The sequence below is a fragment of the Perognathus longimembris genome, chromosome 21 (assembly GCF_023159225.1).
Source record: "Perognathus longimembris pacificus isolate PPM17 chromosome 21, ASM2315922v1, whole genome shotgun sequence".
NCBI lineage: Eukaryota > Metazoa > Chordata > Mammalia > Rodentia > Heteromyidae > Perognathus > Perognathus longimembris.
The window spans coordinates 30,592,868-30,609,526 of NC_063181.1; the positions used below are offsets into that span (position 1 = coordinate 30,592,868).

The 16,659-nt window shown below is 46.7% G+C and overlaps 1 protein-coding gene across 5 annotated transcripts in view; it reads left to right on the plus strand.

Moving 5' to 3' along the window:
• The window catches only part of Ank1 (ankyrin 1), a 137,134-nt gene that overhangs the window by 69,548 nt on the left and 50,927 nt on the right, over positions 1–16,659 (plus strand). For all 5 annotated transcript variants that reach the window (XR_007208507.1, XM_048330266.1, XM_048330268.1 and 2 more), the window contains exons 13-22: positions 309–407; positions 1,351–1,548; positions 3,674–3,772; positions 4,614–4,712; positions 9,436–9,633; positions 11,751–11,849; positions 13,866–13,964; positions 14,179–14,277; positions 15,566–15,658; positions 16,045–16,117. Coding sequence is in view for 4 of the 5 variants with exons in the window: in XM_048330266.1 (XP_048186223.1) it covers positions 309–407; positions 1,351–1,548; positions 3,674–3,772; positions 4,614–4,712; positions 9,436–9,633; positions 11,751–11,849; positions 13,866–13,964; positions 14,179–14,277; positions 15,566–15,658; positions 16,045–16,117 (1,156 nt within the window). In the remaining variant the exon portion in view is untranslated. The remainder of the gene's footprint in view (positions 1–308; positions 408–1,350; positions 1,549–3,673; positions 3,773–4,613; positions 4,713–9,435; positions 9,634–11,750; positions 11,850–13,865; positions 13,965–14,178; positions 14,278–15,565; positions 15,659–16,044; positions 16,118–16,659) is intronic.

Consider the following 16,659-nt stretch of genomic DNA (forward strand, 5'->3'; position numbering starts at 1 on the left):
AATTGGTACATCTGGAAATTGTTGAGGCTCTTTGTTTTGGATAATATTTTGGAACTTTTGTAAGATAACATAGCTGGAAATACATTTATACTTTTGAATATTCACTATCTGTGAGGTTTATTTTAAAATATACCTAGAATACTAACACCAACACCCACACAGAGAGGAAACTAAATTGCTGCTTGCTGGGTAACTCCACCTCCTGGGAAAAAGCCCACAAAGCTACTTGGGGCTGGCATTTGGGGCTCTGTGTGTCCTCTTGCACACCCAGCATGTATTAACCATTCTATCATTTTGTTATTTTACAGAAAGTGGAGACTCCGCTACATATGGCAGCCAGGGCAGGACACACAGAAGTGGCCAAATATTTGCTCCAGAACAAAGCCAAAGTCAATGCCAAAGCCAAGGTGAGTTCTAGAGACAGAAGAGTAGGATCCAAGACACAAACAGTTCAGGCAGGATGAAGGGAGTCTGTTCTCATCAGAGGCCAGGCTATACAGGGCTCTAGTCTATACAGGCCACTAGTCATTCTCATTTAGGTCACTAGAAACTTGGTCTGCTTTAAGGAGCTCTGAGAAGGTATTCTGCACCACAGTTGTGCTTCCCTGGAGTAGTGAAAACCGGAAGTAAGACTGGCTTGCAGTATTTATCGGGCTAACAGTACTTGCCGTGAAAGTCAGCCAAGAATCACTTGCTCTGAGAGTAGAAGACCCTACTGTGGTCCGGGCAGTTTTGAGCATTGGTAATTGCTCAAGTATAGTTGGTGATCTTGTAAGTTTCTGGACTGGGGCAAAGATCTGCCTCTCCTAGTTCCCCTGAGGGTCAGAAGCCAGATCTGCGTTTGGGCCTTACCTCTAATGGGCTGCATCACATAGAGGCCTATCTATCCATCAGACATAAAAAGGAAGCCAGGTAATGTGGAACAAATACCATCTTTCCCCGTCAGCAGTTTAGACCCTCCTGTGACTCAAAGTAGATTTCAAACAGAAAGACAAGCATGTCCACTCAGAAATAAACTTGAGAGATAGAACCAAATAGCAATCATACTTTACTAGGGTGTGGGTGGGGGTCCTGTGCTTAGCACTTTGTGAAACACTTTCTGTCAGCAATCTACTTGATTCTAAGACCCATCCTATGAGTGGATATCATTTTCCCACTCACAGACAGAAGGGCAATTAATTAGAAATACAACTCATTGATTTCTGTAACTGACAGTCTTGATTGACATCCCAGACATTTATCTTCTTAGCTGAGAGACTGTGAGAAAGTCATTCACCTTTTTTTACTGTGAAATGCAAGCAGATTTGGAAGGGCTAACATGCCTTATTCTGTTTGTACCTTGGGGCCTAGGATGACCAGACCCCGCTTTACTGTGCTGCTCGAATCGGCCACACAAACATGGTAAAGCTCCTGTTGGAGAACAATGCCAGCCCCAACCTCGCCACCACCGCTGGCCACACACCCCTGCACACTGCAGCTCGAGAAGGCCATGTGGACACAGCCCTCGCCCTTCTGGAGAAAGATGCATCCCAGGCCTGCATGACCAAGGTAGCGCCTCCATTTCCCACTCTTACGAAGCATCGAGCTGTCCAGGCACAATGGCATGTACCTGTCATCCCAGCTGTTGGAAACTTGAGCCAGGAACATCAACTGAGCCAGAAATTAAGGCCAGCTAGGGCACATAGTGAGACGCAGTCCAAAAAGAAAGAAAAGTAAGCCTTAAGAAATGGCAGGCCAAGAGATGGGCTGTAAAGGCCACATGCAGAGGGCACCAGGAATCTGGAGCGACCTCTGCTCTGGGACCCACATTGTGACCACCTCATGTTTTCAGTCGTTCTAAAAAGCTGCATGACTTGAAAACAATCATTTGTAGAACACACCAGATGAAAAATAAAATGCCTCTTTGAACAATTCTGACCAGAACAGTGTAGAGAGATTCATAGAAGTGTTTCTTCGGCTCAGTTTGGTCATTTTTGATACCATCTTTGACAGACTGTAACTGGGCAGCACTATTGCTTCTCTATAAGTAAATCACTCCAGGTGCCATTCGTGGTAATTAAAGACTGTTTACCACTTTCATTACTAGTTAAAAAAAAAAAGAAAAAGAAGCAGCTTCCATTGTAGATACTTAAGTCTTCCTAATAATATAAAGATACCAAGCATGGTGTCAAACATCTATAATCTTGGTACTGGAGAGGCTTAGGCTGGAGAGTCACAAGTTCAAGACTAGCCTAGACTAGGTAGTACTTTCCCCAAGGTCAGTCTTTTTAGATGTCTTTAGATATCAGATACTCTACATTTAATTAGCTCTTTGTATATTTGTGATGCAAGTGGCTCTCCTTCCGCTTGGAGGCTAGTTCAGGGAGGTGGGAGCAACTGTCTCCCTTCTTTTCCTGGTGACTTCTTGAAGTATAGAACGCACCATTTTATCCTTAGGTCCTCAAAGGGTTATGCTAATGCAAAACTTAATGCCAGTAACCTTCTATTTTTAATAGAAACTTAGAAAATACTTAAGTTAGGACTCTATTAGAGTTACTGCCTCTAGAAACCAGAACTATTTGTTTTTATTTAAAACAATGTTTATTATTTGTACCAGTTCTTATTCCTCCATCTGAATAAATGCAAGACCTTCTCTGTGAAAAAAAAAAAAAAGAAAGAAAAAGAAAAGAAATGGCAGGCCAGGACTGGGACTCTGAGAGGGATTCTTGTCTGATTCCTTTTATTGCCTTAAGATGCAGTTAGTTTGAAGGGCCAGGTCCCCACAGGACTGGCTGTCACCTATAAACCCAATGTGCCATTTCCTTCCCCAGAAAGGACAAGAACTAGTCTCTTATTCACCATCAGCCTCCATCCATTTCTCATGGAACAATTATTTACTTGGCATCTGTCTGTTCTAGACAAATCATAGAAATCAGAGGCAGGTTCTTAGGCTTCAAGAAGATAAAACCTGGGGCTGGGCATATGGCCTAGTGGCAAGAGTGCTTGCCTCCTACACATGAAGCTCTCAGTTCGATTCCCCAGCACCACATATATGGAAAACGGCCAGAGGGGGCGCTGTGGCTCAAGTGGCAGAGTGCTAGCCTTGAGCAAAAAGAAGCCAGGGACAGTGCTCAGGCCCTGAGTCCAAGGCCCAGGACTGGCAAAAAAAAAAAAAAGAAGAAGAAGAAGACTTGGGGCTGGGCATATGGCTCAGTGGTAGAGCTTTTGCCTAGCATTTGTAAAGTCCTTGGTTCTATCCCCAGAATCCAAAATTACATTGATAAATAATAATAAAGTAATTTAATAATCACAATAATTTTACAAGACATGGTGCATACGTATAATCTCAGCTTTCAGGAGGCTAGACAAGAAGACCATGAGTTCAAGGTTAGCATGGGCTACATAGTTAGACTTGTTTCAAAACAAAACAATGACTCAATCTCCACTTGAAACAAGCTCAGCAACCATTTGACAGTACAAGAAAGACTTATATCTCTTACTGGAGTGGAGCCTGAGGTGCTGAGTGGTTGCTAATTCTCAAGGTCTTTGGCCTCAGAAGGGATCAAACTTGGTTGCCTTTTGTTTTGCTGATATCCCTGTAGTGGTCAAGGTGGGATGTGCCCTTGCCATGGTTCTGTCTTCAGAGAGGCCAGCTCTGACTTCTGGGGTCCTGACAGCCTTTGTTTCTCCTCAGAAAGGATTTACCCCTCTCCATGTGGCTGCTAAGTATGGGAAGGTTAGGGTAGCTGAGCTGCTGCTGGAACGTGATGCGCATCCCAACGCTGCTGGAAAGGTGAGTTGGAACGTCCTCTCACTGAAGGTGGAGGACGCGGGAGGGGACATACTTTACAGTCTGTCATCTCTGTCTTGCCTATTTTGACCTACTTTTGGATGGGCAAGCAATCTAGGGAGAAAGGTCTTTGGAGAAAGCCATCCTTCTATACAAATCTTTGCAGTATCAGAAGGATCTAGTGCCTTCTCTGCAAGTGTGTTGAGCAACGGCCCCAAAGAGTCCTCATGGGCCTGCCCTACTGGCTTTGTGCTAGGAGCCAGTGGCTCATGCCTATGTTACTGAGGAGAGTGAGATCTCATGACCATGGTTTGAAGCCAGCCCAGGCAGACAAAGAGATTCTTATCTCCAGTTACCCAGCACAAAGCAAAATGTGGAATGTGACTCAGGTGGTAGAGTGACATCCTTGAGTGGAAGAAGCGAAAGAAGAACATGGGGCCCAGAGTTCAAGCTCACTACCAGTACAAAAAAGGACTAGCTTTGGACAGATCATTTTATTTTATTTTTTTTGCAGTGCTGGCAATTAAACCCAGGGCTTTGTGCATACTGGAAAAGTACTCTTCCACTGAGCCACAGAAGAGAAGTGTGTGTGTGTGTGTGTGTGTGTGTGTGTGTGTGTAAATGTTTTGCAGTGATTGGACTGGAACTCAGTCCCTCAAGAATTCTAGCAAGCCTTCTACCACTGAGCAACATATCCAGGCCAGCTCTGGATGGATTTTTTTAACCGGATTTTACCCTAAGTGCTATGGATCCTTGCTATGGATCCTGTGTCCCTAAAGGATGCACTTGTAGAAAGTCCACCGGAATGAAGCTGTTCTCTTTCCTCTGCTTTGTCTCTCTCCAGAATGGCCTGACTCCCCTGCATGTGGCTGTGCACCACAACAACCTGGACATCGTCAAGCTGCTGCTCCCCCGGGGTGGCTCCCCACACAGTCCCGCCTGGGTAAGGCTCTGGGGAAGGGTTTCGCTCTTTTACCTCTGAAGTCTCACCTCACTTTCACAGATGTTGCCTGCAAGGGTGGAATAAGGCCTGGGCGCCATATCTTTTTCACAAGTTCTATGGAGATATAATCCATTTTACACACCAAGTGTGCCCCTTCCCCGTGCCCCCCACCCCTAGCTGTGACAGCTGAGTTCTATGAACTAGCCATCAGATCGGAACTGGTACCAATTTTGGAGGAGCTATGAGTCTTGTTCTCAGAAATTCCTACTCATTGGCCTGGCTGGGAAGGCCCGTTTTGCACCTATTTGATTTTCTGATGTTATGTACAATGACTATACTGCAACCAGGCTAGCATGAGTCCTCTGAAACCTTGGAGCAAGGAGCCTCTTCTGGATTTAATAATCACTCCAAATTTATTATTTGAAGTTCACATGCTTAGGTGATTTTAGAAATGAGGATATTATCTATACAGTCCACTTCAGAGGCCCAGCCTCCCAGCCTCTGAAACAAGAAAATAGAGCTATTGTCCCCAAAGGGACCAGAGTCCTGGGCCAAGCCTGTAGGGAGCCAAGCAAGGATAAACCAGAGTGCAGAAGGGAGCATCTAGGGAAGCAGGCTGCCCCCTGTGGGCAAGTGAGGGTTGTGTGGAGTTGGTGTCTGCGAGGGGCGGGAAGCTATGGAGCTGGTGTCCAGCACAGAAGGTTGGGACTAGGCAGGTAATATGTGCCTGGTCCCTGCGCCTGGGGGCGCGTGGTCTCATTGGGAAGCCCAGGACTGTTTACAGATGGGCACGGTCATGCATGGAGACTCAGGGCCGCAGGAGCAGAAGCCTGGGTTGGGGCCCTGCGAGCTCCCAGGGACACTTGGGGATGGCAGATGGGCAAAATACACACGGGGCCTTCAGTTGGCTTCCTGCGCTCCTCAGCCGCTCAGTTCACAGTGCTTGCATCCCATTCCTGCACACACGCATGTGTACGCACGCAAGTGTGTGCGCGTGCACACACACACATACACACACAGAGCATTTCCCAGACTTCCCTTGTCTCCTTTGGCTTCTGTCCCTGTTCCTGTCATAGCAGGTTCTGTCACTGTGTGGAGGGAGCATGAAGCCTTGCTAAGATGCCAACTTACTCCTGCCTCTAAAAATAACAAACTGGACTCCCCCCCCCCCCCCGCTCCTCCTCCTCTTCCTCCTCCTCTTTCTCCTTCTCCTCCTCCTCACTTTCCTTCTTATATAAAAGGAACCAGAGCCAGGTTCATGATATTTAAGGAGAGCTAAATGCAAGTGCAAACCCTGCACAGATGGGTTTTGTTTCCATGGCAAAAAATAGTTTCCAAAGTAGTCTGGCAATTTTGTAGAATTTCACATGCAAATCCCTCTGCACCCAAACCAAACCCTCCCCCTCCTAATTTGATGCTAATGTTGCACTATTTAGGAGGGATCTCTGCAGTATCTTTCCCTGAATTCATTTTCTTGGGAAAGAAGAGCCTTTTATGTTTACATCTTTCCCTGACCTCTCCTTCCCTCTCCAGCCTAGTTGTCCCTTGTCCTTGTTAGCTACGGAAGGCCATGTCTTAGTCCTGGTTTAAGGGATGTTCCATGTGCTGATTCATGCTCTGAGACTGTGGTCAGTGGCTCTTGTAATCTTGGTTTTAACCCAGGGTTACCCAGTAGCCTTAGCTGTCCCCTTGGCAAGCTTGCCTCCAGGCAGGACAAGGTCTCTCTGTCAGCATGAACACCCACTGCTGTCCAGGTGGCCTGGGACTCCTGAGATTATGTGTCTGAACGGACTTGAGTTTGCACCAGAGACATCTTACACACATACAGACACTCCCAGAGAAGCTTTGCTTTCCTCGTGAGTGCCAGCACTGGCTGGTGCTTCCATCTATTCCAGCTCCTAGGGACTGCAGCCCTAGGGAGCAGACACTGGGTCCTGCCCATCTCAGAGATGGCTATGTGTATTTGGAAGTGCGTCCCTGTCTCAAGCTTGACCCATTGAACTGCACCTCCTTCATGATTTCTCTGTGTGTGTGTGTGCGCGCGCATACAATATGTGTGTGCACAGTATGCGTGTGCTAGTACTGGGACTCAGACTCAGGGCCTGAGCCCTGTCCCTTAGCTTTTTTCTCAAGGCTAATACTTGAGCCACAGCTTCACTTCCAGCTTTTATGTGTTGTGCTTGTATTATTTTGTGTGCATGTGCCTCAATCTTGGGGCTTGAATTCAAGGCTTGGGTACTGTCCCTAAGCATTTTTGCTCAAGGCTAGTGCTCTACCATTTGAGACATAACTCCATTTCTAGTTGTTTTTGCTCGTTAATTGGAGATAAAAGTCCTTTCCTACTTGGGCTGGCTCAGATCTCAGCCTCCTGAGTAGTTAGCATTACGAGCGTGAGCCACTGGTGCCTAGCTCCTGTTCTCTTTTGATATCGTGCAAAAGTGATCCTGCTTATTTAATTTTATTATAATAAAAATACCAATCTTGCCATCTCTATACACTCTCTGAAGAACAATGTGATGTGTTCTCAAAGTGTTATCCAATTAGATGGATAAATATTAAAAAGAATTATCTTACATTCTGCTAAAAGAGTTACTTTTTAATTCAACTTAATTTGGGAGGTAAATTGCAACTTTATTTTCCTGTATTAGCTACTTAATAGATGGACCTTGCTGACTTTTTCTCTGCCCCCAGTGCCGTTTAACCGGGACTTTGTGGTATCAGTCAGACTTTTGCTCTCTCTCTCTTTCTCTGTTCCCTAGTAATTCTGGCAGAATCGGGAATGCTCATTGCCATAGTAAGACAGTGGAAATGAACTGGTGGGCTCCATCTTCAGGCAAGCCAGAAGAATGCTGGCAACATTGGGGAAACATGTGCCTGAGACAATCAAGCACTAGCTATCATCTATTGTGGGCTGAACGGGCATATGTGTCCAGAGGTCCTGCCCAAGCAGAGGGCTTGGTGTCCTCTTCATCTTCAGCCCTCTGGGACTTACTGGTCCCTGGACCAACAGCAGCAGCATTACCTAAGAGCCAGGAGCACACATTCCTGAGCCTTCTGGAGACCTGCATCAGAATCTGTGTGAATGGAGTGACAAGTGATTTGCACACAGAAATCATGCTCTAGCTGGCTTGCCTGCTGTTTTGCCTCTTCTATAACATTAGATATAATGCTTTACTTCTCAGAGAAATGGCTTCTTTATCTACAACATAAGATAATAATAGAGGTACTTGCCTTACTGTAAATGGCGTGAAGCACAAAAATGACAGTGGAGGTGAAAGTGATACAAAGTGACGATCGATTAGCCTGCCTGTGGCTTGTCATCTATTGGCTGTGTGTGAAACATATGCATTACTTCTTTCATTGAGGACTTTTTGATGCCCAAAACAAAACAGCTCACGCGAACACAATTAGTTTTCTAGGCCAACCTCTTTCATTGGCCTCAAATTTATAATGTCTTCTAAACCATTGTGTTACAAAACCACAATACATAGCTTTATTTTTAAAATTTCTTTGTCAGTACTGGACCTTGGACTCAGGGCTCTGTGCTTGCTACCACTTGAACCATTCCTCTGGCCCTTTTATTTTTGTGAACCCAGGGCCTTTTGCTTGCTAAGTAGGTGCTCCACCACTTGAACCACATTCAAAGCTCTTTTTTTGCTTTAGTTATTTTTGGATCGAGTCTCATGCTTTTTGCCCAGGTGACCCTGAACCATGAGTCTCCTATCCATTCCTTCCTCATAGTTGGGATTACAGGAGGGCAAACAGGTCAGCTCTTGTGCCTCACCTTTCTTAATCTCATATATTAATTTTAGAAAGCACCTTTTGTTCATTCTCATATTTGATCTATGCAACAATTTTGAGAAATAAACAAGGTAGATGTTGCTCTTCTTTTAATGACTTTAACAATCCTAAAGGAAGCTGGGCATTGGTGTCTCACATCTGTAATGCTAGCTATTCAGCAGGCTGAGATCTGAGGGCTGTAGTTCAAAGCCAGCCTGAGCAGGAAAGTCTTGAGACTCTTATCTCCAATAAACTACTCAGAAAAACTGAGGAGTGGAGCTGTGGCTCAAGTAATAGTGCTCTAGCCTTGAGGACTCAGGGAAGCTCAGAGACACCCAGGCCCTGAGTTCAGACCTCAGGACTAGAAAAAAGTACTAAAGGAAGCTTGGAGTCGAATACTTAGTTCCTAGTTTGGATTGGAAAAAAATTCTAGCTCCATATCTTCAAGTCTCTTCCTTGGTGTATCTCTCCTTACACCATTTCAGCTGATGCCCACGAGTAGCAAGGGCAACAGTAGGCACAGTTGCACAGAGAAAGATCAAAGACTATTGTTTCTTTTCCTTTATGAACTGCTTGGGGCTTTGAGTTTTTATTGCAAGATGAAAGAGAGAGGGACTTTAACTTCCTTACCTCCCTTACTTCTGACTAGTTCTATCTGCTGTCCATTAGAATCCTAGCTTTGCCTGGTGACAAAGCATTTCCTGCCCAGCAGTTTGTCTGAGTGAGAGCACAGAAAATCAGAGACGCACAGATGTTTGCTGGCTCTGGGAGTCTGGAGAGCTAGTTCCAGACTTAGCAGGTTTTGTTTGTTTGTTTGCATAACTTGCTCTCCTGGGTGACACCAGCTCTTTGGAGCGCAGCCTGAACCTCCCTTCTGTGCTTGCACACTCATACTGTCGACTCAGCATCCTGTCTCCAAGCTCGGTGGCTTCGTCTCTTTCAGAATGGCTACACTCCTTTGCATATTGCTGCCAAGCAGAACCAGATGGAAGTGGCTCGCAGTCTGCTCCAGTATGGGGGGTCAGCAAACGCAGAGTCTGTGCAAGGCGTGACCCCCCTGCACCTAGCTGCCCAAGAGGGCCATGCAGAGATGGTTGCCTTGCTCCTCTCCAAGCAAGCCAATGGCAACCTGGGAAACAAGGTAGGTGCCACCCACTTCCGCTGACTAGAGGAAACTTCTGCGAGTCAGCATTTACTAATCGCTCTGCTCTAGAGATCCTTACTACAGTCCTCTGTAATGTTTCTTTGAACTTCATACATAAATGATCCCAATGCTGAGGCCTTGGAGATTCTCTAACACCATGTAGTCTTTCTAAACAGACTCCTAGCAGTGTCTGCAAGGTCAGTATAGAAATCAAGAGTAAGCTTTCCCCAAGGCAGGCCTGTGTCTGAGGTCAGGAGTATGTTGAATAATGCTACTAAATATCTATTTTCTGTCAAGACCTGTATATTAGACTAGTTCTCAGTCCAGGGACTACAAATGTGTGTGTGTGAAGTCTTCTAAAGTTTGACATATACTTGGGAAAGGTGGACACAAGCTGAGTTTTTTTTTTTTTTTTGGCCAGTCCTGGGGCTTGGACTCAGGGCCTGAGCACTGTCCCTGGCTTCTTTTTGCTCAAGGCTAGCACTCTGCCACTTGAGCCACAGCGCCACTTCTGGCCATTTTCTGTATATGTGGTGCTGGGGAATCGAACCCAGGGCCTCATGTATATGAGGCAGGCACTCTTGCCACTAGGCCATATCCCCAGCCCCACAAGCTGAGTTTTGTAGGTGAGTGTTTATACTTTTCCTCTCCCTCTCAATGCTGATGCTCTACCATTTGAGCCATACTTCTAGTCTGGCTTTTTGCTACCTAATTGAAGATGGAGTCTTTTGGATTTTTTTTTGTTTGCCCAGGCTGACTTCAAACTGCAATCCTTCAGATTTCTGCCGTTTAAGTAGCTAGTATTACAAGTCTGATCCGCCAATATACAGCTAATATAAATGCTTTTTATTTCCTTCCAGTACTTGGGTTTGAGCTCAGGAGTTTGTGTTTGCACACCTTGCTTGCTTAGAGGATGCTCTACCAGCTAGATCATGCCACTAGTCCAATATTTCTTTAAAACCATTAGCTGAAAAAAAAAGAAGAAAGCATTAGTTCTATTGGCTGTTTTTCTCATGGCTTAGACAGGTGAAACTCTCCACCACCAGTGAGGGTACTGCTGTGGCCGACCACATTGTTGTAAGGTGTTGCTTTTAAGTGAGCTAGTGAAGGGTTCAGTCAGGATGATAGTGAATCTCTGATCTGAAAACACACTCTCTAACCTATGCACCAGCCACTGCTGACAGGTTCTCCGTTATCCCACAAGCCAGGCAGGGTGCCCGCCTGAGCTGGTGGCAGACACAGTGACAGCAGTCCACATGCATCTGGGGGAGCTGCTGTTCAGGGGCCTCTGCTCGGCTTTGGGAAGCTCCGAAGTGGAGGAAAGCTGGGGAGTCGCTACAGTGGGGTCACAGGCTGTGTCTGCGAAAGATCAGAGCTGAGCTGCCTGCTGTCAGCAGACTGTGGCAATAAAGGAGAGATGTACAAAAGCAGTGTTTTTATGAGAGTGCCCACATACAAGCAAGATTTCTGATAAGTTTCTGTCCCCCTAAGAAAGTGCAGAGATGAGAAGTCCAGAATGTGGTCTTTTCATTCTCAGAGGATCCACCCTTTATACAGTGCAGCACTGACTGGAGGTGGTAATGATATGATGTTTTGCAATGCGAGTTCTCATGAGCCGTACTTTCTCAAGTGCTCCTCACTTTGCCCTTATGGTGGGTCAATGATAACTTCTGTTTTCTCAGAAAGGAAGCTATGACTCTAAAGGTTACCATGGAAATAAATATTACAGTTGGGAGGAATCAAAAGTTTAGCTATAATCTATATTCATTTAGGCCCACTGCTTGTTTGTATAAACAAAACTTTATTGGAATGGCCATGTCCATTGTTTCCTTGTTGGTCTGAGTTGATTTGTTACCACAACTAGTAAGATTGAGAGCTTACTATGGGTCTAAAATATTGATGATCTGGTTGACCCTTAGAAAAAGCTGTTGACCTCTGACCTAGTTTTGCAACCTCAGTTTTCAGGTAAGGATGCTGAGGAGCAGTTTCCTTACCAAACGTTTTGCCAAATAGCTAGTTCAGGAGTGTGCTGGCAGCTGCAGAGCCTCTGCACTGTCACCATAGCCTGGAATGTTTTCCTGGTTGGAAGCTGACTGACATCTTTTTCTTTCCAGAGTGGACTGACTCCTCTCCATCTGGTAGCACAAGAAGGTCACGTTCCAGTGGCAGATGTGCTGATCAAACATGGGGTCACAGTAGATGCCACCACCCGGGTAAGGCCAACAGCCTCTCACTTTCCTCCACAGGGGCTCCCTTCCCCCTGCATGCCCCATGGCACAGTCTTGCAGGCTTCTTCTCATGCCTTAAGAGGCTTTCCTCCATGAAGACCTGGTTGGACTTTGCTGCTCTGCTATTCCCTGGGGCTGACAGTAGCATTGGAAAATGCTGATCCCTATGCTCTCAACTTGGGTTTTAAAGTTTTCTAGGCTTCTGAGCTCCTGTCACAAGAACGTGAGAGGAATGTTCTGTAACAACACTGAGGCACCTCACAGTGCCTGACTAATGGAGTCGCTCAAGCAGTCACTCTGCTCGCCTTCCAGCATTTTGTTGAATTGAGTTCAACTGTCTCTGAACTCCTGTGGCCAAGGAGCCCTGTGAGGTGGTATGGATCGACTCTGTGTGTGACTCTGAGGCACAGATAGGTCACAGAATGGCATCTGGTGAGAGAGACCTGAGCCCAAAGAAGGATGAGAAGTCTTGAGCTGGTGGGAAGAAAGGGTTTCCCAGAAGTGTATTTTGTTCTTTTGTCCCAAGATGACCCATTAGGAAGGACAGAATGGCAGAAAGACTCGTGTTCTACAGGAGCACTGACAACGATGTTATGGCGAGGTCACTCTGAGAGTATCCTACAAGGCATGTTTATCCCCAGCTGTTGTAGCCTTGACAAGAATCTGTTAAAAACCCATGAATGTTCTAAACCAATGGGGCTTCTCTTAATCCACTGTAATCTTTTGGGGTCCTGTCTTAATCCTTTGGGGTCTCTTGAGAAGCCCTACTTTTTGGGTTAGTCTTGCTTCAGGGCCCCCAGAGCTATTCTTTCACATGAAGGTAAGGACTAGAGGAAGTCTGCCAGACTCTGGGAGTTTGGCAGAAGCTCCCCAGGGACAGTCAAGACCAAAGAGCTCGGGGGACATTAGCTTCCCAACCCTTTGAGGGTACCACCAAAACATCCCAAGGGAAAAGGGTGTGGCTCAAACCTCATGCATGAAAGATGCCTGGGTTCTACCCCAGCACATACACACACAAAAAAAGGAGCATTCTTGGGAAATCGGCCCCTTCGGAAGCTTACATGAGTAAGTAACTATGGCCACCCATTTCAGGTAATAACCAGTTCCCACCAATTCACTTAAAACTAAGTAACCCAGGCAGCCTTACTGTGCTCTACTATAGACTTTTCCTGCCTTGCTTGTGGGAATGAGCCTGCTGTGGTCAGGGTAAGCATGGCTTCACAAGGCTACTTGCTCTTTTAGTGCCCTGCTCAGCAGAAGCCCCACTTGTTGGTCCCTATCTTTGTCGCTGGCATGGGGCTTTCTCCAAGTCCCTCCACCTCCCTCCCCAATAACTGCTGCCACCATCTTGAGGCCCACTGTGTCCCCTCTCAACTACGTTAGCCACCTTCCTTCACCCTCGAGATGTCCAGCTCCCCCTCTGCTGACCCCAACTCCACAACCTACCCCTTTCACAGGGTTCCAGTCGGCTCCCGCCTTTGCCTCACCAACCTCTTGAACTTCACTTGTCCAACACTGACCTCCACTCCTTCCCAGACTAAGGGGTTGGCTGACTGTAGCAGCGCACCTTCCAGAAGCTGTCAGCCCTCCAAAGTACTTCCTGGCCATCCTTTCTTTCACCTTATTTTATTTATTTATTTGGACAGCAGTAGGATTTGAATTCAAGGCCCTGTGCTTACCAAGTAGGCACTCTACCACTTAAGCCATGCCCCAGCCCTCTTTATTTGCTCTAGTTATTTTTCTAGGTAGGGTATTGGTTTTTGCCCAGAGCCTAGTCTCAGACCATGATGTCCTTCTGAGTAACAAATCACAGGCTCAAGCCACCACACCAAGCTAGCTGGTTGAGATGGAGATCTCCCATAGCTTTTTGTGCAGGCTGGCCTAGAATGATAATCCTTGAGATCTCTGCCTCCCAAATTGCTTGGATTACAGGCATGTGCTATGATGCTCTTGGTCTGCTCAGAAACCCTGCTGCCCCCTCATTCATCCCTTGATTTTCAGATGGGTTACACCCCACTCCACGTGGCCAGTCACTATGGAAATATCAAGCTGGTGAAGTTTTTGCTACAGCACCAAGCTGATGTCAATGCCAAGACCAAGGTACTGTACCCAAATAGATTGTAACCAGAGCTATTCTGCACAGTCAAGGATCTACAACACTTCTTTTTTCTTTCTTTTCTGCCACACTTTTAAGCTGTGATGGATGAAATTGCAGCAATTCATGCTTTTGTGTCATCTGAATAAGATGGACAGCTCCCCCACCCACCCAGTCTGTGGCCAGAGCTGATCCTGCCCATGTCTGCTTTCATTATAGCTCGGCTATAGCCCCCTGCACCAAGCAGCCCAGCAAGGACACACAGACATCGTAACCCTGTTGCTCAAGAATGGTGCTTCCCCAAACGAGGTCAGCTCGGTGAGTACCCACCAGGCCTGGTTTCAGAAGGCCACTGTCCAAGCAGCAGCCCTGAGAGATGCCCCTCACCACAGAGTTCAGTGTGGGAGCCCACACCCCCACACCAGGATATCACAGACCCCCCTGTGTCCCAGGGCCTGGAGGGCTATGGTGGGCTTTCTCTTTCTGGCTGAAGATGATCCTTTTAGTCACCACTTTTTCCTCTTTTGTCTTTTGTTTAAATGCTCTTGGTGGCTTGTAGTTGTGGTGGTGTTAGTAGTTGTTGTTGGGGTGTGTCCCAACCCCCCTCCCAATCCTGTACTAGAGACTGAATTTAGGGCCTCAGCTTCCTAGACAAGTTATATCATTTAAGTCACAGCACAAGTCTTTCAACTTTTTGTTTTTCAGAAAAGTTTTACACTAACTTTGTACAGGCTAGCCTTGAACTCCAATCCTCCTACCTCATCCTTGCATAGGTAGGACTATGGATGTATACCACCACACCCAGCTATTCACTCTTATTGACAGCCCTTTAATATATATAGAATCGCTTTCAGTATAGCATATGTGGGCAAAAGTAAATGTCTTGGGGATTCCCAGTCTCTCAAGGTCTTTCTTGGGGATTCCCAGTCTCTCAAGGTCTTGGGGATATCTGTAGAATCCTCAGTGAGCATGGCACAGGATGAGCGTCCTCTTCTGATGATGTGCAGATGTAACTAGATTCTCTCCATGGCTGGACTTCGATTGTAGACATAGGTGCTGTGTAACTGCAAGTTGGGCTGAACTCGTATGGGCCTCTGGGCACATCTTGGAAGGAAAAAAAAAAAAAAACAACGAAAGTTTTAAGAGAAAGAGTCAGTGGTTTCCCAGTTCTTTATTGTAAAGTCAAGACCCCAACTTTGCCCCTATTCTGGTGATTTGTAAATTCTGACTAGTCTAGTGAGTCCTAGTTACTATAGGGACTACTTTAACTATTGTAATGCTCAGTTACTGCCCCCGGAAGAAGTGACTTCAGAGCAGCGAGCTGCAGTGCAGAGCGATGCTTGGTGACTTCCTCACCGGCCTGAACCTTTCAGGGGCTTGGTTCTGACACTGCTTTCCTTGACTGGGCGAGATTTTCATTCTGAATACTGTCCTCACCTACCCATCTTTGTGGGCATTGAGCGTGTGCGTACACTTGTGGGTGGGTTTTCTTGGCTCCAGGGCTAATTCTGTCCACTGGGGCCCTTTAGAATACTCAGAGGTCTATATACAAAGGGGCAGCCTCTCCTCCCTGACTTTGTCCCTTTGTCTGATTGCATCCTCCTAGAACGGAACCACACCTCTGGCAATAGCCAAGCGTTTGGGCTACATTTCTGTAACAGACGTGCTCAAAGTTGTCACGGATGAAACCAGCGTAGTGGTATGCTTGCCCCTCCCCTGTGCCCAACCCCCACTCACAGCAGGGACCTGTGCCACACTCTGAGAGCCGGGGCCTCCACCCAATGGGACATACAACGCAGAGGCTTCCTGCTCCAGGTGGAGCTCTACCGCCACCTAGTGGCCCCAGGGATTAGGGTGGCTCCGTGGATGGAACCCTGGGAAGGGCTCTGACCAGGGGAGCTGGAGGTCTCTCCAGTTACCCTACCTGAGATGCCAGGCAGGCATCAGCTTCCAGCTCAGGAGCTCCCTTAGATATGGTCTTTCTTTGTTTGGGACACACCTTTCCAGCCTTCTGTCCCATCTCCTTGTTTTGACCAAGTCACTGCTTGCTCCCTGGAAGTTGAAGTCTGCCGTTTGTCATTTTAGTTAGTCAGCGACAAGCACCGGATGAGTTACCCGGAAACAGTGGATGAGATCCTGGATGTCTCTGAAGATGAAGGTAAAGTTGGGGTACGAGCTCAGGTTGATGTAGATGGAGGGGCTCTGAGCATCCCGAATGGCTTCTGCCACACGCGCATACACACACACACACACACACACACACACACGCACAGGCACAGAGCAGGCTGCACTCGGGGTCCCTTACAGCTCACCCAGGCTCTGTATGTATGTGTAACCAGAGACACCACTTTTTTATGATGTTGCCTTTCAAATAGGGGTTGGGGGTTTAGTGCAGCGGAAGAGCACTTGACTGGCAGGTGCAAGACTCTGAGTTCAGGCCTCAGCTCTGCCAAAAAAAAAAAAAAAAACAACTTTCAAATAATTTTAGAGAGGAAAATTGACTCAGAAATTTAAATTTTAATTCTGACAGTGTCTGTAAGTCTACATATGCACCTATAACATTGCATCCGATCAAATGTGGGTCAACCCCAATCTCTTTTCAGTATGTCTGAGACTAAGCTGGTAACTGAGGTGCACACCTGTGCTCCCAACTACTTGGTGGACTGAGAGCTGAGGGTCACAATCTGAAGCTACCCCAGG